Source organism: Scylla paramamosain, chromosome 35 (assembly GCF_035594125.1).
Source record: "Scylla paramamosain isolate STU-SP2022 chromosome 35, ASM3559412v1, whole genome shotgun sequence".
Taxonomy (NCBI): Eukaryota; Metazoa; Arthropoda; class Malacostraca; order Decapoda; family Portunidae; genus Scylla; species Scylla paramamosain.
In genome coordinates, this window is record NC_087185.1 from 6029079 (window position 1) to 6052500 (window position 23422).

The window sequence follows — 23422 nt, forward strand, 5'->3', positions numbered from 1 at the left end:
CACACACACACACACACACACACACACACACACACACGTAGGTGATAAGGACGTGCTTGAACGATAACGTGAAGGTGATTAAAGGCATTCGGATGCAGATACTAAAAAGAAAATAATAACAATAATGATAACTTGAACATTCGCGTTGTTATTGTTGTGTTAATAAATGCAAATAAATCATCCAAGAAACACGAAAAAAGAAAAAAGGAATACAACTTTTTTTTTATAGTATGTCGCACAAGAATGAACTGGATACACTAGATAGAAAAGAAAGAAGAAAAGAAACAAAGGACTTCAATTAAACAAAAAATAACATTACCATCAAAAAAAAAAAAAAAAAAAACGCAGAAAAAGAAAGAAGAAAATAAACAACACATGAACTGAACGAAAAATAATGCCCATTGTTATAAAAAGAAAGGGAAGAAGACGTAGAAAAGAAAGAAGAAAAATATACAACACCACACCTGAATTAAACGAAAGAAAAACGAAAAACAAAATCATAACAGAAAGGATCACAAAAAAGGAAGCCAAAATCCGAGAACAAACCAGGCAAGGAAAAATCACGACGTTTCTTTTCACAACAAGGGGAACATTCTGAGTTGCGTGAGGACACCAGTACCTGCATGTCTTGGGAACCCACCTGATCCACACGTGTATATGCGCCCTTTGATCACGGTGGGGGAATAAAAAAGAGGCAGGTAGAAGCATAAGAAGAAAAAAAAAATAGTAGGAAACAGAGAGGGAGAGGAAATGAGAGGATTGGAGAGGAGAGTAAAGGAGAGGAGAGGAAAAGTGAGGAAGAGGGGAAGAAAAGGAAGGAGAATTTGAAGGAGAGGAGGGAACAGGAGAAAAGGGGAAAAGCGGGGTAGATGGGAGAGAAAGAAAGGAGGAAACTGGAATAGAGAGAAAAAGAGGGGAGAGGATAACGGGCAAATGAAGTAGGAGAGAAGAGAAAATAGAGAAAAAGGAAGTCGATAAAGAGAGGGAGAGGAGGAGGAGGAGGAAGAGAGGGAGAAAATAATAGCGCAAGCCAGATACACTGCATCTTTTAGCACATACCAAGGAGGCCTATCAGAGGGAGAGGGAGAAAGAGAGGGAGAGGGAGGGTCCATAGGTATGAACGGAGGAATTTGCACCAATAGCCTTTAGAGAACAAGATTTATGGCTTTGGCGGTCAAGGAAGATTTGGTCTGAGGGGAAGAAGAAGGAAGAAGAAGAAGAGAGAGAAAAACAAGAAGAAGAAAGATGAAGTGAAAATACGTGGAGAGAATGAAGAGAGAAGAATAAAATCATACCATGGAAGGGAAAGACGAATGGGAGGACAATGAAAAATGGCATATATAAAGAAAATGTGATATGATTAGACAAGATGAAAGGAAGGAATAAAGATAAGAAAGAATGGGACGAAAAACTGTATGAAGAAAATGCGATATAATTAGACGAGGTGAGGGAGAATTTTAAGATGAAGACGAGGAAGATAAAGATGGAAATTGGTTTATACAAAGAAAATGTGATAGAATTTGACGCGACAAGAGTGAAAGAATGCAAATAAAATATCTTAAGGAAGTTGAAGGCGAGGGAAAAGATGAAAAAAAAAAAATAGATATACAAAAGGAAATGTGATTAAATTAGACGAGGAATAAAAATTGAAAAATGGAAGCTTTCAATTAAAATGAAGGAGAGGAGGATGAAAACTGCGAATGAAAAATAATTATAAATTAGACGAAACAACAACAACAACAATAACAACAACAACAACAAACACATGAAAAGGAGACACTTTGAAAGAAAATGAAGGTGTGGAAAGGACGAAAAAAAATTGAAATATAAGGAAATTATAAGATTAAACAAGAACCCAAAAGAATGACAAGAAATAACGTTGTAAAAAAAAAAAAAGATGAGGAGGAGCAGGAGGAGGAGCAGGAGGAGGAGGAGGAGGAGGAGGAGGAGGAGGAGGAGGAAAATATAAATAGAAAAAAAAGTGCGCCATAATTAGACACGGAAAAAATAAGATAATTAAAAAGAAGACATTTTGTAAAGACTTGAAGTTTTCCGCGCGTGTCTGTGGCCATGAGATGCGAGCCGCGACGTGTGGTTTTTCGTGAATTTTAATGAATCTTGATGAGCCTCATGAATTTATTTTTGCTTACCTCTGTGCTACTTCTTTCTCTCGCACCAAGGAAGGTAAAGTGAGTGCAAAGGTGACACGAATGTAAATGTTCTGTATTAAGATGAGAATTCCAGATCTTCGGTCATAATACAGTAAAAGAGCAACGAAAAGTGTACACTAAAATAAATAAAAGTAAATGAATGAAGGACATTTGGAAGAACGTTCACCTACAGTGTTTAAATTTACCTATTAATAAAATGAAGAACAATAACGATAACAAAACTTACTAAGCACCATTAAGAAGAGTCACTTGAAGAAAAAAAAAAAACGCTAAGAAAAGAATTGGAGAAAAGGAAGAAAACGGATAAAAACTAGACAAAAGGAATGAAAATACGAGAAAATTTGAAGCGATTGAAAGAAAACTAGGCAAAAGTGAGAAAAAAATGTGAAAAATATAGAAGGAAGTGAAAGAAAAATGTCCCTCCCAAAATTAGAAGCAAGTGAAAGAAACTAGACAGAAGAGAAAAATGCGAAAAAAATAGAAGCGAATGAAAGAAAAACTAGACAAGAGAGGAAAATGCGAAAAAAATAGAAGCAAGTGAAAGAAAACTAGAAAAAGAAAAAAAACATAAGCGAGTGAAAGAAAAACTAGACAAAAGAGAAAAAAAATGCGAAAATATTAGAAGAATGACACACGTAAGGAGAAACCAGAACAGCGTCGGTGAGAATCAAGCCTTACCTTCAAACACGTGGTCCTGCACGCCACCCTGCTCTGGGGACTCGTCGCCCGCTACGGAGGGCGTGTTGTCCTCCAGGGAACCAGACACCGACTCCTGATCCACGCCAATCTGTGCGGAAACCTTATTGAGGATTTGGAAACCTTATTTAGGGTCTCGAAGCCTTATTTAAGATGTCGCTCATGCTTCCTCACGTATCCTGCGTTGTCCTGCCATTGTGTGTGTGTGTGTGTGTGTGTGTGTGTGTTTTTATAATATTCTGTCCTAAATATAAGCACTTATTCATTGTTCAATTTCATTATTGTTTGTTTTAGTTCCATATATTCTTACGTATCTTGCAATATGATCGTGTTTTCTCTCGTTTTCTAATATATTTATATTACTCCCTGTCTTGTTTTCAGTGTTATTATATCCAAAGTTTCGTAGTTTTTTCTTATTTATATTCACTTCTCATATTCTATTTTAATTTCATATTTTGTTTTTCATGTATCGAATCTTTACTTATAATATCTTTTTACCTTTACTATTACTTCTGTTCTCACCACAACGTTAATCTTGAAACAATTTCCTACAACGTCCAACATTTACAATCTCCATTTATACAATTTTTATTTCGTCATGCATGCACTTGACACATCCCTCATATCATGCCTGTATATCGTCTCCTTTACCTTATCGGACACAGGCATCCTCAGCGGTCACCCTCACCTCTTATCACCCGGGGTATGGTTCGCCTAAGTTTCCCTGGACGCTTATCGGTGACTGTAGAAACTTATCGGTCGTTGTGCGCCTTTTATCGTGTGGTGTTTTGTCTACTTTTAGTACTGACCCCTGCTTCTATTTGAGGCCAGGCTATTTCTGTGAGCTTGGCGACTCTTATCGGTCATTATTTTGTGTTTTATGGCTAGTAAGTACGTCTGCGTGTTGTTGTTGTTGTTGTTGTTGTTGTTGTTGTTGTTGTTGTTGTTGTTGTTGTTGTTGTTGTTGTTGTTGTTGTTGTTGTTGTTGTTGTTGTTGTTGTTGTTGTTGTTGTTGTTGTTGTTGTTGTTGTTGTTGTTGTTGTTGTTGTTGTTGTTGTTGTTGTTGTTGTTGTTGTTGTTGTTGTTGTTGTTGTTGTTGTTGTTGTTGTTGTTGTTGTTGTTGTTGTTGTTGTTGTTGTTGTTGTTGTTGTTGTTGTTGTTGTTGTTGTTGTTGTTGTTGTTGTTGTTGTTGTTGTTGTTGTTGTTGTTGTTGTTGTTGTTGTTGTTGTTGTTGTTGTTGTTGTTGTTGTTGTTGTTGTTGTTGTTGTTGTTGTTGTTGTTGTTGTTGTTGTTGTTGTTGTTGTTGTTGTTGTTGTTGTTGTTGTTGTTGTTGTTGTTGTTGTTGTTGTTGTTGTTGTTGTTGTTGTTGTTGTTGTTGTTGTTGTTGTTGTTGTTGTTGTTGTTGTTGTTGTTGTTGTTGTTGTTGTTGTTGTTGTTGTTGTTGTTGTTGTTGTTGTTGTTTGTTTTCAAGCTGTCCAAGTTACTTAACAGAAGTCATTATTTTTTCTTTTAATACACTGGTTAGGTATTAATGTTTTTATAGTGTCGTTGTTGTTGTTATTGTTGTTGTTTACTTCCAAGCTGTCCACGCTTTACTACTTAATATAACAAAAGTCATTATTGTTCTTCGATTTTTAAGTAGCTTGAGAAATCTCTTTTTTTTTTCTGTTTAGTCGATTTTTATTGTTGTCGTCGTCGTTGTTGTTGTTGTTGTTGTCGATCTAAATAAAAATGATCTCGATTATTAAGGATTTTTTTTTCTTTTTGTCATTCCTAATTTTATGAACTCAACAAGCCTCATAGATCATAACTTCATTTATTACTGATCGGTCTGAGCCCCTTATTTATTATTATTATTATTATTATTTTTTTTTTTTTTAACACTAATTCAAGCTGTCTCGTTTACCTAAGAAATGTCATTATTTTTTTTGATTAACTCGACAAACGTAATGGATCATTATTTTTTTTATCATTCTGTCTACGAGTTCAAATTGATTTTCTTTATCATTTATCTATCTATTTTTAGTAGTTATTCATATTTTCCCTAGTGATCTCTTGGTTACTTTACAGTTGCGTATTTCTCGCGACGTTCAGCCTCACTCAGACACGCCGTTACTTTTAGAAGGTCACGCTATCATAACTTCACCAGTGACACACCTTAATCTTGCAGCCCGCCTTGTGTCGCGTTAATTACCTGAGCCTTAATGAGACATGCCGGGACCTATCGATCCGGGAGGATTTAATCACCTTTGAGTTAATGTAGTTAGAGACGCAAATGATGGATGCTGCACGAGACTCCTCACTTATTTTCATTCCTGTTCTGTCCACTTCACTGATGGGAGAGTTAAGCGGTATCTTCATCTTTCATCCCCTTCATTGTTAAACTAAGGGATTCTCTGTCTGTTTCCGTTTTTCCCCTTATGACTTTAACTATCTGAGGAAGTCAAGACATCGCTGGAGCTAAACTGTCTTACCCACTTGGCAATCTTTTGGGAGCAGCAGTATATTAGATTTTTCTCTCTCCATTGTTTGCCACCATACCTTGCCTCTTTCACACGTACGTAAAAATGATAATGGGAAAAAAATCACGGAATGCAGTAACTCTCTACAAACTCTGCACCACAAACAACATTCAAACTGTACACCACAAACAACACACTTTCATTATACTGTGCAATGACTCAAACTTTGCAACACAATTAACACGCAGCTTGAGCAACGATTGGTCTAAAAAAAAACAAGGCTTTCTCTCAGCCAATAATACGTCACATAGTTATATTATTTACGAACCTAACTATTTATTGACAAAGGTGTTCAGAGTCTCCCGGGACACCTTATATTTTAATCTCGAGCCCTTTAAGTGGTCTCGTTCATCACGTAAGTTTGACTCAGTAGAACTTTGCTAATTATTATGAAACATTATATACACTATGAAGAGACGGGTGGCAATGCATCACTATGGCCTGTCACTGGTGTGTGTGTGTGTGTGTGTGTGTGTGTGTGTGTGTGTGTGTGTGTGTGTGTGTGGGGGGGGGGGTGGGAGGGGGGGACAACATGGCGAAGAATGGCACTTAATAATCGAAGCACGGGCGTGTCAGGCAACTCAATGGTCCTTCTGGCTAATGTTCCTATGAGTTGGCAGCGGGAGTCTGTGAGGTGGTTTTCCTTGTTGTCAAGCAGCCTTCAGGGACTTCTGCTTGTGCTTATGTGTGTCAGAAGAAAAAAAAGCCCACTTATATTCCTACTTATTTTTTTATTTTATTTATTTTTTTCAGGCCTAAATATTATTGGTCTCTCATGAGCTATTTGTGTTGTTTACCAGCATTTTGACAGTCTGTGGTTACGTAAATCTGTGGGAAAAACAGTCTTGGAAACGAATAATTTTACTGTTAACTAAACTTATTTTTGAAGTCTGAATACCACTCATACAAGTCTTTTGTGTTTCTCCTTGTTATTAAGCATCCTGTAACTCCAGTTAAAAAGAGTCGCTTTAGGCACAGGTAACTAACTACTACTTTCTATTCAAACTCCTTTTTCCAGAATGTTTCAACACCACGTTTTTCCAGAACACGGCTGAATATTTCTTTCATCTCCTGTTTGTTTGTTTAGCATCAGTGGCCTCTAGTTGTGTAAATCCCTCATACTAAAAATGGCTGCACATGAAAGACGTAATTTCTACTTTCCATAAAAAGTCACATTCCTGGAAAGTTTGAATGAACACCCTCAGCCGTTCCAACGTACAGATGAATGATTAATAGAATATTCGCGAGGCTCGTACCTGGTCTGCGGTGCCCCCGGGAACCCCATCCGCCACCCCGGTGGTGCTGGAGGAGCCGCTGGCGGAGGTGGTGGAGCCTGTGACTGAGGACTGGTCGAGGGAGTCCTGGCGGCGGTCTAAGGAGCTCTTCTTGAATATCACCTCCTGGCGCGGCGTCTGAATCTTGGTGTATTCTTCTGCGGGGAGGAAAGGGAAGAGCGTGAAGGGAGGAAGTGAAGAGCGGAGGAGGGGAGTCTGGGAAAGGGAGGGGCGTGATGGGAGAGAGTGAAGGGCGGAGGAGGAAAATTTGGGACACGAAAGTATAGAAAATCACGGGATATTTGAGATTACCAATAAGTAACAACACTATGAAAGAGAACAACTGGCTAGGATTACGAAAAAGAACAGCGCCACTTCTCCCACAGAAAAAACTCCAGCAGCATCGAAGGGCGGGAGAAAGTAAGGGGGAAGGGTTTGCTCTAGGCAGGGAGTGATGGTATAGGACTGACGGACGGCAGGGGGATGTAACAAAAAAAAAAAAAAAAAAAAAAAAAAACCTTGGTGTCAGAATAAGTGAAGGACAGGAGCAGGTTGGTGTAGTGGGCGGCAAGGATGGAAAGGCATGGGGAGGCGCGGCAGGGGTGGAGAGGAGTGGCAGGGTGGGGTGTGGAAGGGTTTACTTGGAACTAGGGTTATAGGGTGCAAGGCAAGGCTGACGAGACGAGAATGCTTAATTTACTGATACTTTGGCACCGTAACAAGAAGGTCATCTGGCGCCGCGACGGGACGAGGTGCTGGCATAACGTGCGGGTAAGCAGGTGTGATTATGATGAGGATGATGATGATGATGATGATGATGATGAAGTAGAAAAGGAAGATAAAGAAGATGAAGATGATGAAAATGAATAATACGAAGATAAAGAAAATGAAGGTGAAAATAAATAATACGAAGAAAAAAAATATGAAGATGAAAATGAATAATACGAAGATAAATATGAAGATGAAAATAAATAATGCTAAGACAAAGAAGATGAAGATGATGAAAATAAATAACACGAAGATAAAGAAGATGAAAATGATGAAAATAAATAATACGAAGATAAAGAAAATGAAGATGAAAAAAAATATGAAGATAAAGAAGATGAAAAGAAATAATACGAAGATAAAGATGACGATAAAGGTGAAGAAGAATGTGATGTTGACAGTGAGGAAGAGAAGGAAGAGGCAGGCAAGGTGGCAGCAGTGTGGATGTGCAGTTAAAAAAAGAAGATAAAACAAGACAAGGAACAGGGGTGCTGACAGATAAAAAAAAAAAAAAAAAAAAAAAGGATATTTTTGTCTCTTACATGGTTCTCTTGTGTTTAGCGGTATTTCTTTAGATACGTCACATTAAAACAAAAAATATTTCACTTTAGCACATGAAAGAAGTGTTGATTGATTGACAGATTGACTGACTGACAGACTGACTGAAGGAAGAGAAGAGAGGAAGGAAAAAAATGAAGAAAGGAAGCAAATAGAGAGGAACCAGGTGTCAGAGTGGAAAGAAGACAAAACAGAGACACAAAGGAGAAAACAAAGCGTGAAATGAAAAAAGTATTGAAGCGGAAACTACAAAAGAGAAGCAGCGTGACGGCTTACCATTGTTGATCATAACGGTGTGGACAGGCTGTGACGGCTTCTCATCCCCGTCACACCCACTCTGCTGCTGCTGCTCCTCCGACACCGCGACATCATCCCACTCCTCCTCCTCCTCCTCCTGGTTGAAGTACTCCTCCACTCCTGTGTTTCGCCTTCCATCGGGAAACTGGTGACCCGGAAATCCCTTGTGGAAGAACCCAGGTCGTCCAAACGGTCTGAATGGACGACGACCTCTCTCACTGTACCCGAACTTGTAACCCCCTCGCTCTCCGCAGTACGGGGGTCGTCCGCAGTACTTGTTGTTGTCGTACTGGTAGTGCCTGTCGTAGAATGGCTTGTACGGCCCCCGGTTCTCTAGGTTTCTGATGTTCTCGAAACCGCCGCGCCTGTCGAACCTCTTATCAAAGTTGTTTCTGTAGTAGTAGCCGCCGCCCGCGTGGTGGTGCGCGCCTCTGCGGGGGAAGTGGTGGGGAGGCGGGAACTGGTGTGGGTGGTGTGGATGGTGGGGGTGCCTCGGATAGGGGCGGGGGTAGGGGCAGCTGGAGTCCTGTGTGGGCGAGAGAGAGCCGCCCTCGCCTTCCTCTTCCTCCTCAAACTCTTCGCCGTCCTTGTCTCCGCTGGTTGGTTGAAGTTCTTCTGCAGGAGACGCAGGAGGGAAAATTAATACCAGTAACAACAACAACAACAACAACAACAACAACAACAACAACAATAATAATAATAATAATAATAATAATAATAACTCTCTATAATAATATAATAATACTCTATAATGATAATATTAATAATAATAATAATAATAATGATAATAATAATAATAACTAATAATAATAACAATAATAACAATAATAATAATAATAATAATACAATGACGACGACAGAGAGAGAGAGAGAGAGAGAGAGAGAGAGAGAGAGAGAGAGAGAGAGAGAGAGAGAGAGAGAGAGAGAGAGAGAGAGAGAGAGAGAGCAGCTCAATGATTGTTTCTTCGTCAATTGATATCATGAAATTGCCCCTCATATGACCTTCAAGGATGCACACACACACACACACACACACACACACACACAAATAAAGACGTAGAAGAAGGGAAGAGAGAGAGAGAGAGAGAGAGAGAGAGAGAGAGAGAGAGAGAGAGAGAGAGAGAGAGAGAGAGAGAGAGAGAGAGAGAGAGAGGGTGCAGGTGGAGATGTCGGAGGAAGACACAGGTGAGTTCAGGTAACAAACGACCTTAGAGGCGAAGTAATTCTAATAAAGACGCACAATATGGACACTAACTCTCATCCAACAATGTACTTTATGCTTTACAGGAGTTTATATATTTTTAGTTTATTTTGCCTTGTGGTTGTGAGTGTGTGTGTGTGTGTGTGTGTGTGTGTGTGTGTGGTGCTTTATCTGGGCCATCCCGTGTGCGATTGCCGGCCTGGTATATAGACAGAATACAGATAGATACACTATTTAACTTTTTTTTTTTTTGCTTTCATTATTGACTTGCTTAATCTGAATTATCACAATACTTTATTTCATGTTTTTTTTTAAATTTTATTCGTTACATTTGCTTTACATTGTTTTTTTTTATTACTTTGTTACTTTAATATCTTAGGAAGCTTATTACTTCACTCACTTCTTTTCACTTTTAATTGATTTACTTATTACTACTTATTATTTCATATTACTTTTAAATTGTTCTGTCTATTACTTTTTTATTTCCTCATGTTACCTTTCCGTGTTTTACTAATCATTTTATTATTATTGTATTTTACTTTTTAATTCCTCTGTGCATTCTTCGTGCTACCTATCCAATTACTTGACTTATTATTTTTATCACTTTACGCTACTTCTCAATTGCTTTACTTATTACTCTATCATTTCACGTTATTTTTTCCCCATTGCTTTACCTAACACATTCCTTTACCATACTTTAAACCACTACACCCATTATTTTTAACCACATCTCTTCACCTACAAACTCCCTTCACCTAACCCCTCCACCCTCCTAAGATGACAAAAAGTCCACTAAAAACTCCTTGAAAGCACACGTATTTCAAACACTTTACTCTTCCCTTTGACAGGAGTAAGGAGCAAGTGTGAGCGGACAGAGGAGACAATACTTGCTTCCCTTCCCCTTGGCGACGTCATCGGGTTAGTGTTGAGTCTTAGAAGAAAGTTAATATGGTCAGCCTATTCTTTATGTGCGTGTTGTGATGGGGTACGAAGATGGTGCGAAGGAGGAGGGGAATGGTGAGGAGACTAGGAAGGAACGAAGGAAGAGATGAAGTGAAGGAACGAAATGGAGAAGAGGTAGAGGAGCTGATGAGAGGAGAAAATATCTGAGAGGAATGAAGGAAGGGGAAAGCGTGAAAATAGGAGAGAAAAAAGACGGAAAGAAGACAAGTAGAGGTTGAATAAATGGAGATTAGTTGTGGGAGATGAATGGAGATATATTTAAGGAGAGATATAAAGGATGATGAAAAGGGAGATGAGAAGGAGAGGAAGGAAAGGAGAGGAGAAACGGATGAAAAGCAAAAGAAACAAGATAAAAGGAGACCGGAAGGATAGGACGAACAGATGACACGAATAGAGGACACGAGGAGAGAGAGAGAGAGAGAGAGAGAGAGAGAGAGAGAGAGAGAGAGAGAGAGAGAGAGAGAGAGAGAGAGAGAGAGAGATTCCATACTGACTACAAACCAACAGGCCTCCTCTTGCACCTGCCGCTCACTCTCCCACTCTCCCAGGCATTCTCAGATCACACACATTGGTATTCATGGCTTCTAATTTATATTCATATCCTCTTCGGCAACTGAAAGGAGGCGGCCTAACCCCCTTTGGCAATCAGGCGCATGACACTCACTACTTGAAACGACACAGGGAATCAGGTCCCCTTCTTGTGCTTCGAATCTATACCAGATGAGACACGAGATGGATTCGGTGGAGGCTGCGTGTTTCTAGAATTGAACGAGTGAATCAGTGAGGGAGTGAGGAAGTGTGAGTGAATTGATAGATTGATTAAATTTCAACGGTTATGCAGTGTGTGTGTGTGTGTGTGTGTGAATGGATGAATGAACAGCTAAGTCAGATATCGAATTAAGACGTGCTCGCTCTCTCTCTCTCTCTCTCTCTCTCTCTCTCTCTCTCTCTCTCTCTCTCTCTCTCTCTCTCTCTGAACAAGACTTCCACTGGACAGAATTCATCGTAGTTCTGCTGAGTCAGGTTTCATTGAGTCAATTTCTGTGTAACCTTAATTTTTTTCCCCTCCCTGCCAAGCCTTTAGGGAAGAAACTGTTCCCCTTTACCCCAGACGTCTGGTAATTCCATTTGTCTCAACTTAGCAGGGAAAAATGAGATTGAATCAGGCTTTTAGTTCGCTTTAGTCTGTCTGTCTGTCTGTTTGTCCGTTTCTCCGTCTGTCTTAAAAAAAAAAAAATGGAATTGTCCCTTACAATCCGGTTACCCTTTCTGAACTTAATTGTAACTCAAACTTTTACAAAACTAGATCGAATTTAAAAAGAAACAATACGTAAGTCAGCTGTTTTAAGAGAACAACAATGAGACTTAATGAAATCATCTCATCTTGGTCCAAATGAGAATATAAAAAGGATATTGGATTCAGTGTATTAAATCAGTCTTTGGTTTGTTCGATTTTGTCTGTCTGTATGTCTGCCTGTCTCTATCTATCTACTTTATCTGTGCCTATAAATATATCTATCTGCCTATCTCTGTATCTATCGATCTATTTATTAATTTCTCTCTCTCTCTCTCTCTCTCTCTCTCTCTCTCTCTCTCTCTCTCTCTCTCTCTCTCTCTCTCTCTCTCTCTCTCTCTCTCTCTCTCACTGACATCCTTAAAAGGTCGAGGTAGTAATGGTAGTAGTGGTGTTGGTGGTGATGACGGTGGTGGTGGTGGTGCCTGTTATGCCTGGGTCATGCAAACCAGATGTCCTTGGTCCCCATACTAATGAAGGGCAGAGAGGCGTGTTATTCTACTACTACATTCATTTTGTACTCTCTCTCTCTCTCTCTCTCTCTCTCTCTCTCTCTTTCTCCTGTAGCTCGTTCATATGCCAACCCATGCCCACATAAGCCCATTGTCCCTTCCTTCCCTCCCACTACCTGTACTACACGTCCCATTCCACCTCCCCCCTCTCCCTTCCTCTCCCTCCCTTTCCGTCACTCCCACTCCTCCATCTTATCCCCCCCTCTGTCTTCCTGTGTCCTCCCTCGTCTCTCCCCACTCTCTCTTGCACTCCCCCTATCTCCCTCTCTCCCTTCTCTCCCCTCCACACATACCCAGGTTACCCACACAAACATGAAGAGCATCACGTTCAGAATAAAGAAAATTAGCAACAGGAAAGTGTTACGCCACATAAGGAGAGGGCCACATATGGTAACGACCCTAAAAAGATCATTCTCCTATGGGTGATTCGACTCTGCTCTCAGTGGCGCCGATCTCAGCAGGGAAAATAGTGCTATGTTATGAAGGATATTGAGGTCTGTCATCGTTGGCTTTCTGCATAACAGTGGCTTTAAGATGTGTGGTGTGTTGTGGTGGTGGTGGTGGTTTAGGATTCTGTATCTACTGTGGTCTTCGTGATGTGAATGTATGCCTCTTCTGGGTCTCACTGTATGCCTGTCTGTCTGTCTGTCCTCATCCCTAAATTTGTCAGATTTGACCTGTTTGCCTTATTGTGGTGAAGTTTTGCTTGGTTGCTCGTGCATGTCCTGCTGGTGTGCCTTAAGAAGTTACTAGTCTTTTCCTTCAGTTTTTTTTTTTTTTTTGTTACTATTCCGTATAAGTTGTTGGATTTTACTTTTGTCTTTATATTGTCAAGTTCTCTTTGGTGGTTACTCGTTCATGTCGTTATTGGGTACAAAGAAACTTACTAATCTTTCACTACTATGTTATGCTCCTGTTGGTCCTTCTTAAAGTTAATTATTTTAACTAATGTAGCCCTATTTTTTGTCTTGTGAAGTAAAGTGTTAGTGTGCAAAAAAGTTTTACTCGTCTTTTGCTTCTAAGTTCTTTTCCTGTTCGTCCTTTTAACGTTGCTGGATTGATCTCTCTGCCTTTCTGTCGTAAAGTGTTCTTTGATAGTTACACCTGCATATTCTGTTATTGTTATTGTGCCTTTCGCTTCTAAGTTTTGTTCCCGTTTTTCCTTTTAACATTGTTGGATTTTATTTTCTATATCTTTCTGCTGGTGTACATCCTGTTGTTTTATGTACAATGTTATTCGTGCTTGATGATATTCCTCTCATATCTCTGTCCTTCCTTCTCCTTGATTGCCAACTCATGTATTTCCTGCCTTGTTGTTGTTGTGTTTCCTTTCATAATTCCACGTGCATCCTGTTTTTGTTCTGTAAAGATAAATTGTTCATCCCTCACTACAATGTTCTACTCTTGTTCTTCTTCCTTCTTAAAGTTGATTTCTTTACCTTACTTTCACTGCAAATTTTCTCCAATGGGAACTTCAAGCGCATCTTTGACATCCTGCATCAAGTTATTTCTTCTTCACTTCCACGTTCCTCTGTTGCTCCCGTGTTTCCTGCTCCTCAAATATGCCACCCTTGATATCTTTATCTTCTTGACAATGTAATCATTTCTCTGATACACGCTCCAGTTGACGTCCCGCAAACGCTTACTCATCTTTAACCACAGCGCTGCTCTGCTATTCCTGTGCTTCCTTCCTTTCTGCCAGACGGTCTTCGTATCCCTTTAATCTCACTTCTTTTTCCACCTGTCCGCCTCGCACCTGCCATAAACGCCTAGCAAGACGCACCCACACAAACACAAGCATACTTAATAGCTGGAGCAATGCCGCGCCCCTCTCATCCCTGCAAGCGAGCCTGTCTTTTCTCTTCCTCAACGACAGGCGGCGTCACTCAGATGGACGACAATGGGGTACACGTGTCGTTCGGAAGTTGGCTCGAGTTGCAAGAATCCAACGCTTTTATGACAGCATCCCTTGATATAAGATTGCGTGACTTTTACAACCCCACGTGTGCTTTAGGGAAGCCCTGAGTGTACGGAGGATTCACGACTGTCGCGGGGGTAGCGTCTGTGATTGAAGCAGCCTTGGGGCCTACACAGTGACAGACTTAATAAAGCGCATTCTGTACCAGCAACAAGGTACTTGATGCTAAAACACTCGCAGCCTTTCGTTTCTAACACCCTTTTAACTTACGAGGGAAAACTTATGAAAAAAAAAAACCCATGGAATGTACAGCATGACAGTCTGAAGCGTTCCGTGTATTTGTAGCGAGGTGTTGGGTGTTGTAAGGGAGACTTGGGTCGACCTGAACGTCCTTTTAATTCAGGAAGGAGGTTCTGGGATAGCGACACCTTTGAAATGTGGACAGTAACACGCCTAATTCTTTGAGACTAAGCAGCAAAATGTTGGGAGCAACGATTTGTGAGGCGCCGCTTTATTTTTGAACACTTTTCCACTAACAAGAAACAAAAACACTGGGATCTACACAATAATATTCTTAGGCGCCATCTTCATCTTCTGTAGAATGTTCAGTGCTATAAGGGTAGTTCAAGTAGCACTGAAGATCCTATTAGCTTACAAAAAGGAGATGGGATTATAAGCACCATTGGGATGTACGCAATGCTATACTTTCAAGAGCATTCTGTACAGCGAGGTGCTTCATGCTGTGAGAGTAGTTAATATGGTGCTGAAAATTATAATATCTCCTTGGAATCTACAAAAACACGCTCTACTCCTTTGTGAGTCAATAGCAAGGTGTTTAATTACATTACAAGTATAAGTAAAGGAATTCTGATCACCTTCATAACTTTGAGCAAGCACATGTGTTTTAAATTACGACCAAACACGTAAAATTAGCAAGCATGTGTTGTGGTGCCTCATGACGCCTTTAAAACCCGAAGTTGCATCAGCATGAGATAAAACAAACTCGACATGTGGCTTGACAAACACGTTACTTCTAATCACCATAAGGGGCTGTGGAGGGGATGAAAGAGAGAACACAGATAACAACAACCCTCCCTCCACCTCCCCCTCCACAGTCCCAAGACCTCCAACACCCGGACCAGAGCCTCTCTTACACACCCTTGAGAAAATAATCATCATCCCTCTTTGCCCGATAAACTGATAACCCTGAATGAAGCTATGACCTTCCTGCCAACACTGCCGCCCTGGATCACGAGGAGGAGGCGACGACAGGGGAGACGAGGACAACGACGGAACGAGAAGTGGAGATGAAAAGACGTGGAGTAAATGAGATATCAAGGAAGAGAAGAAAAGATGAAGCTGACGAGAGAAAAGGAAGAGGATGAGAAACGAAGATGAAGACGACGAGAATGAGGAGAAACAAGATGAAAAGGAGATGGGAAGACGAGGGGCAAAAGAGATATCGAAGAAGAGGAGATAATGAGGACAGACAAGGATAAGAAGTAGAAACAGGAGAAATGAAAGCAAGGAGAAGAAATGGACATAGGAATGATGAAGAAGATAAGAACAGTAGAGGCAAAAACGATGAAAAGGAGAAACGAGATGGAAGAAGAAACGAAGGGGGAAAGACAACAATAAGAAGAAGAAGCCAGACGATGAAAAAATGAGGGAATAGTAAAAACGAGAAAAAAGAAAAAAAAATATAGGAAGACGTGAACAAACGACGAGAAGTAAGAAAGACAGGAAGAGGAAAGAGAAGAGTGACGAGAAACGAGGAAGAGGCAGGAGAAGAAGAGGAACAAAAGAAGCAAGAGAAAAAAAGAAAAAAAGAGGGAAGAGAAACGAGGGAGAGGAAGAGGAAGAGTTAGAAGAAGAGAAACGAGAAGAAGCAGCAGGAGAAAGAAGAGGGAAAAGAAACGAAGAAGAATAAGAAAAAGAACTAGAGGGACGAACAGAAGAAACAGCAGGAGGAAGAAGAGGGATGAAAAACAAGGAAAAAGAGGAGGCAAAAGAAGAAGAGGAGGAACGACAAGGAGAAACAGCAGCAACAGCAGGAGGAGGAGGAGGAGAAGGAGAAGGAGGAGGATGTGCCAATGAGGTTAATGAAGAGTAGAGGCGGCGGTGCTTAAGGCTCACCTGTGCTCGAGAAGCCAAGTTGCTATTCGGTCAAGGTGGAAGGGAGACCTCGGGAATTGACAACTAGGGACTGATGCCAAGGTATTATAACGAAACGGGATGGATGGAAGGGCGGGCGGGCGGTGGCGCGGCGATAAGGGGCGACATGGAGGGAGGCACGGGAGGAGGAGGGGGAAAGGGACGTAAGGGAGCGTGGACGTGTAGGGAGGAGTGAAGGAGAAAGAGAAAGGTCCCAGAGAGAGAGAGAGAGAGAGAGAGAGAGAGAGAGAGAGAGAGAGAGAGAGAGAGAGAGAGAGAGAGAGAGAGAGAGAGAGAGAGAGAGAGAGAGAGAGAGAGAGAGAGAGAGAGAGAGAGGAGGGGGGCTGGGTGGGGCAGGCGGAGAGAGGTGAAGAGAGGGGATAGGCGGAAAAAAGGGGGGGAGAGAGAGAGGGGGAGAGAGGGAGTAGTAGGGTCGCACGCACGCAGGCAAAGAGAGAGAGAGAGAGAGAGAGAGAGAGAGAGAGAGAGAGAGAGAGAGAGAGAGAGAGAGAGAGAGAGAAATTCGGGGGTTACGTAGCGTAGGGTCAACAACCTCCAGCCAGCGATCAATGACCTCAGCTCGTGTGACCCGCATAGAAAACGGGAGAGCGTCATGTGATCTCGTACCGCGGGCAGTACTGTGGGCGACTTGTCACTGGTGTAGTACAGAGGGTGGGAAGGGAAAGGGCGGGGGAGAGTAGAGGCAGAGGGGAGGTATAGAGGATAGGATGTACAGTTGTCTCAAATAGTACTGTTCATATTTTGCAACGTATAGGAGTATTTGGCAACTTTCCTCATTGACTTAGTTCTTTATCATATATTTCGTACCTTATTCTTCTTAGTCCTTGCTGAATTCTGAATATAAACCTGTTAATTTATTCACATATTAATTTTTTTCTCGATTTATAGACGTGAAATTGCCTGGGTTTTGTGGCAACTGCACGGAGGGAGGGGGAGGCAGGCTAGCTAGGGGGACCGAGTCTTGTGATGCCGGGGTTCGTGTGCGCCTGATCTGGTAACACTGCTAATGCTGCTTTAAGACTCGCGTTACGTTTATTACTGAAAGTTTTACGAGGAATTTGCTGATTTGATGTGACTTTTATTGCTTTTCTGGACTCCTATTGGCATTTTTTTCCTCTTGCACGGAAAATCGATGAGGTAAAACGGATACAGAAAGAATTATTGAAAAAAAACGAGTTAGATAGTCACACACTGCTAGTTGCTGAGCCTGCTTTCTCCTTCCAAGATAGGTTATCCCTTTCGTTTATATTCGAGTTAGATGAAGTGAAAAGAGAAAGGATAATAACGAGAAAATGAGGTCAATATAAAATGCCAATGTCAAATAAGGTAATCAATAAGTCAATATTTTCTTTATTTTCTATTTATCCATATTTGTTTCTCTCTTTGGAAATCGATGAAGCAAAATGTAAACTAAAAGAAAAAGCTAAAAAAATTACATGTATTGAATCAGAACACTAGCCAGTCTCTTTTCTCATCCCAAAAATAGGACAAAATACGTGTTTTCCTTTCCTTTTCATTCCGAATTTCGAATATTACTAAGTAAAATCAGAAAGAATAATGATAAAAAGTTTAAATAAAAAAATAAAAAAACCTAGTCAGTGAGCCTACTTCCTTCTAAGACAGACTAGACACATGAAGCCCATAAACTGTCACTCGTGCTGTAAGGATGTCCAAGTCCACACGTTCCCCTCACCTGCTTTGCTACTCCCCTTAAATCCCTCCCGTCATCTCCCCTCTCCTCCCTCCACCACGTCAGGAGTAAGCGAGGAAGAAAATAGAAGCGTGTTTGCATTCTGTCACACCTAACCACGTCTTCCTAATCCTAATCCGTCATGTTTTCTTTTTTGCTTTTTTTTCTTTTTCTGTCAGTCTAGACGCTTTGCTTAAGTCCTACTATTTGAAACACCCTTAGAAGTGCTCTCTCTCTCTCTCTCTCTCTCTCTCTCTCTCTCTCTCTCTCTCTCTCTCTCTCTCTCTCTCTCTCTCTCTCTCTCTCTCTCTCTCTCTGGGGCAATAACCCAATTATTTGGTTTTCTCTCCCAATACTCCCATTCCCAGATTAGCTGCGAGTCGCCTGGGGATTGTTTCAGTAGCAGGAGGCAGGAGGCGGACAGCAAGAGGGTGGAAAGGGTACAGGGCTTAGTGGAGGGAGCTGAGGGTGGCGCGGGCGGCAGGGAAATAGCTGGGGAGTGCTGGGGAAGTGATGGGGAAGGTTAAAAGTGGGAATAAGGTGTTTGTCGTCTTTCCAACTCATATTCCCCTCCGCTCATACTCTCTCCTGACCTGACATACTCTCTCCTCTCTGTCTTCTCCCCTTAACCTTCTCCCACTCCTCCAGCCTCCCCTCCCCACTCACGGTAGCTCATCACACACTCCATTACACACACCACACTGCACGGCGCACTCTCCCAATGATGCTCGCCCACTCACGTCTCTCCCTACACTCCCTTCACTCTCCTCTACACTCCCTTCATGCACACTTCACTCACAACAGTCTCCTCACACTCTCCACTTCATGCATTAACCTGCCTGTCACACTCCCCTTGACATAAATCTTCTCTCACATAGTCTCACATCTCTCCCAACGCCTTTCTTTCATCACATCTTTCATCACGTGTTTCATGCAATGCTCTTGTTACTCTGACTGCTTTTTTTTTCATGTTGGTTCTGTTACATATCTTCTTACACACACGTTGTTACTCTCTAATTCCTTTTTCTGTCATATCTTCTATCTACTTTCTTTCTTTCACAATGTCTCAGCTATTTTAACAGTTTTCTTTCTCACAGTCCTTGGTATACCTAAAGCATCTACTTTTCACATTCCTATTTTAATCACATCCACGAATGCACACAGGACAGACAGAGCCTAAAGATCACGAGTCCAATTCTGACTTTATTTTAGCAGTGGGAGAGGTAGCGCTTCCTCGTAACCCTAACTGGCGCCATATGACTACATTCTTTTCAATTTACGAAGGCTTCACTTCCACAAAGCCTATTCTTTCCCCGGATTCTCGTCTGCATGTCTCTTTCCCTCGGCGCATTGTCCTCTGCACATTCAGTATCAGTGTAACCTGAGTATAACTACCTAACAATGCTGTGCTATTGCTTAACGAGACTTACTGGTGAACTGATATAGGTCAATGACTCCTGATGGTGTTATTCTATTAGTCGGAGCATGTCTCGGGGGCATAATGTATTCTTTAAGCAACGCTCTGCTTAAATCTCCAAGTTGCTGTGCCGCAGGATGTCTTTTTTGATCTCTTTTCCCCTTCCTTCATGGCCTTGAGGGAACACGCATTCTCAATCAAATACTTAGGCCTAGCAGCGTGGATAAAGAGGCTGCGTTCTGTTTTATTTATCGTGTTCTGTCTCCCTGTCGCCATTACCTTTCTCTTCCCTCCCTCCAACCTAACCCTCCTGGGCCTTTCTCTGGCTTATCGATGTGTCTCCCCTTTGTAATTTCAGACACGGACCTACTCGGCGGTCTCTGCTTTACCAAGTGGGTCTCTCGCCATAAGAATATCCCCTGCTCTCTCTCTCTCTCTCTCTCTCTCTCTCTCTCTCTCTCTCTCTCTCTCTCTCTCTCTCTCTCTCCTTGCCCCTCATTCCACCCTTCCTCTCTCTCCTCATGTCCTTCCCTTCCTAACCGTCTTGCCCGGCATCCCTGCCACGTCACATGTCTAGTCTCTCTCTCTCTCTCTCTCTCTCTCTCTCTCTCTCTCTCTCTCTCTCTCTCTCTCTCTCTCTCTCTCTCTCTCTCTAGTGTTTTCGTGTGAGATTAATGCGTAAAAATGTAAATATGTTTTTTTCTCTTTCTTACAAATGAGGCCAGATTTGTTTCTTGTCTCGAATTATGCATGTCTCTCTCTCTCCCTCTCCCTCTCCTCCCTCCCTCTCTCTCTCTCTCTCTCTCTCTCTCTCTCTCTCTCTCTCTCTCTCCTCTCTCTCTCTCTCTCTCTCTCTCTGCACACATTCAACTTTAAGCTCCTCCCTGTTGGTCTCGAATCACACAGTCGCCCCACAAACCTTTACGACCACGGAACGTTTTCTCTGGTTAGTTATTACCAAGGGCAGTGAACGGCACGACCCTCAGGTGTGCGCAGATGTGCCCAGGTAACCCTCACACCTGTCCTTGTACACCTGGCCATTAAATCAATGTGCGCCAGATGTAAATTAGGTAGAGGAGTAAATAGATTAGTTTGTTGTTGATTTTTCAGATTTTACTTTTATTTTTTTCGTGTTTGATCGAGTTTTTAAATATTTTTTGTCCTTTTATTTATTATTCTTTTTTTTTTATTCTGCCTATTTTTGTTTTATTGTCTTTTTTTCGTTTTTTTATGATTTATATATATATATATATATATATATATATATATATATATATATATATATATATATTATATATATATATATATATATATATATATATATATATATATATATATATATATATATATATATATATATATATATATATATATATATATATATATATATATATATTTGTCATTTTCATAATTTTCTTATTCTTATTTGTATTTCATTTGTTTCTCATTTTCTTTTATCACTTTATTTTTCGTTTTCTTTTCTTATTTTGTCACTATCAACTGCTATCTTCTTTATTTATTTGTATTCTTTTATCATAATTTTCTCCTTATTTCTTACATTTGGCTACTCTTTTCATTTCCCATTTTCAGGTCTCCCTTCCTGTCTTTCCCCTTTCTTTCATGAATTATCTCCCATTTTTTCGTTTTTTTTCCCTTATTTTTTCAGTAATTTGTACTCCTTATTTCTTAAATTTGGCATTGCTCTTTTCATTTCCTGTTCTTTTACTTCAGTCTCCCTTCCTCTCTTCCCACTTTCCATGTTTTTCTCTTTTTTTAGGATGATTTAGCATTCCCCCTACAGTGCCATTTCCCAAATTACAGGAGCTTGACCAGTTTAGTCTCCCCTCTTTTCCTTCCTCCCTTTTTTCATTCTCTTCTCCATCCTTTACCTTCCCTTTCCTTTTCTTTTTTTATTAACCTTTTTCAGACGCTCCCTTTTCTTCTTTCCTCTTATTGTTTAACTTCTTTCTTCATTCTGACTCTCTTTTCTTCTTTTTGTATTCTAATTATCTCCTCTTTCCTCTTTTCCGTATTTCTTTCCTTTACTTTCCTTGTAATATGATCTTTTCTAGGCTCCCTTTTTTCTTCTTTCCTTCCTGGCTATTTTTCCTTTTGTTTTCCTGTTTTCAATTATTTTTTTCTCATTTCTTAGCAATCCCTTTTTTAGTCACTCTTTCTTCTCTCTCTCTCGTATTTTCTTCCTGTTTTCCTTTCCTTTTATCCTTGCCTTGTTTCCTCTTTTTTTCTGAACCTTGCTTTTTTTTCCTTTCGTTTCTATTTTTATCCTTCAGTCAAGATGTTATTTTCCTATATTTTTCACGCTTCTTGCTCTCATTTTTCTCCCTTTTCTCCTTCCCTTTTCTTGTGGTTCCTCTTTCCTCTTCCTTTCCTCTCCCTTTCCTCTCCTCCTTTCCCTAAGTAACTCGTAAGAGGAGTGGCTGGCGAACCTCCAGACAGTGATTTTTGTTTCAGGGAGATTACACACACACACACACACACACACACACACACACACACACACACACACACACACACACACACACACACACACACACACACACACACACACACACACGTAAACATCCTGTGCTATTTTTTTTTTCCCCTCTCTTTTACTACGTGTCATTTCTTATTCATGTCATTTTTTTAGTGTTTTTTAAAAGGTGTGTGTGTGTGTGTGTGTGTGTGTGTGTGTGTGTGTGTGTGTGTGCGTGTGCGAGGGGGTCATTAGTATCACTCATCTTCGTTAGTCCATGCATAATCGTTCGTCATTCTCTCTCTCTCTCTCTCTCTCTCTCTCTCTCTCTCTCTCTCTGGCTTCACATAATTTTCTCTTTTCATTTAACTTCCTTCCATTCTTCTTTATCATCATCTTTTCTTCTTCCTCCACCACCACCACCTCCTCCTCCTCCTCCTCCTCCTCCTCCTCCTCCTCCTCCTCCTCCTCCTCCTCCTCTTCCTCCTCTTCCTCCTCCTCTACGTGGGAGAATGCCCATATCAATCTTAATCCAACTCTCTCTTGAATGGTAATGCCTTTGTGAATTGATGTTATAATTTCTTGAGTTGATACGCGCTCTCTACTTCCTGTCAGTAGTAGTAGTAGTAGTGGTAGTAGTAACAGTAGTAGTAGTATTAGGAGGAGGAGGAGGAGAAGGAGGAGGAGGAGGTGTTGTTATAATTGTTGTTGGTCTTCTTTTTCTTCTTCTTCCTCTTCGCGTCAGGTGGGCCGTGGCTCGTTAAGGTCTAAATTTTAGGTTTGTTTCGTCGTAAGTTCGACAGTAATTCAATTGGACTCGAAGTTTTCTTGGTTTACTCTCTCTCTCTCTCTCTCTCTCTCTCTCTCTCTCTCTCTCTCTCTCTCTCTCTCTCTCTCTCTCTCTCTCTCTCTACTAACTCACCCACTCTAATCTGTCCATAGTAAGTCGGCGTGTCTTATTCCTCCTCCTCCTCCTCCTCCTCCTCCTCCTCCTCCTCCCCGTACGACCCACTCTGTGTGTGACACTCTGGCCCGAAGCCAAAGAGAGAAGGAGGGAGAGAGGGAGAAGAGGGAGGGAGAGACGGAGGGGGGAGGTACTGCGACGAAGGTAGGAAAAGGGAGAGGTATTGGGGAGAAGGTAGGGAGGAGTGGGGGGGTTAGTTGAGGGAGAGAAAGTGAGAGGAATACGTGAGCAAAAATGAAGAGGGAAGAATGAGAAATGGATGAATTGGAAGAGGAGGAGGCGGAAAGAGACGAAGGGAAGAGGTGGAGGAGGAAGAAGGGGAGGAAGAGAAATGGTAAGTGATTAATGAGAGAAATGAAAGGGAATGAGAGGAGAGAAATGAGAGAAACGAAGGGAGGAGGTGGGAAGGGTGATGAAGGGTGAGAAATAGAGGCCGATGGAAGGAAGGAGGAATGGAAGGAAGGAAAGGAGAATGAAGGAAGAGGAGGATGAGGCGGAAGTGGAATGGGTGGTAATTAACGGGAGAAAT

The 23422-nt window shown here is 41.2% G+C and overlaps 1 protein-coding gene and 1 long non-coding RNA gene across 2 annotated transcripts in view; one reads left to right on the forward strand and one right to left on the reverse strand.

The window, feature by feature from the left end:
• The window catches only part of LOC135090603 (uncharacterized), a 38549-nt gene extending 24265 nt beyond the window's left edge, over positions 1-14284 (forward strand). Inside the window, exons 2-3 of the long non-coding RNA XR_010262050.1 lie at positions 10333-10402; positions 14130-14284. This is a non-coding gene — a long non-coding RNA (uncharacterized LOC135090603). The remainder of the gene's footprint in view (positions 1-10332; positions 10403-14129) is intronic.
• The window catches only part of LOC135090598 (uncharacterized), a 165707-nt gene that overhangs the window by 30972 nt on the left and 111313 nt on the right, over positions 1-23422 (reverse strand). Inside the window, exons 2-4 of the mRNA XM_063987491.1 lie at positions 8263-8898; positions 6646-6821; positions 2850-2958 (exon numbers count right to left, since the gene is read on the reverse strand). Of these exons, the coding sequence (XP_063843561.1) occupies positions 2850-2958; positions 6646-6821; positions 8263-8898 (921 nt within the window). The remainder of the gene's footprint in view (positions 1-2849; positions 2959-6645; positions 6822-8262; positions 8899-23422) is intronic.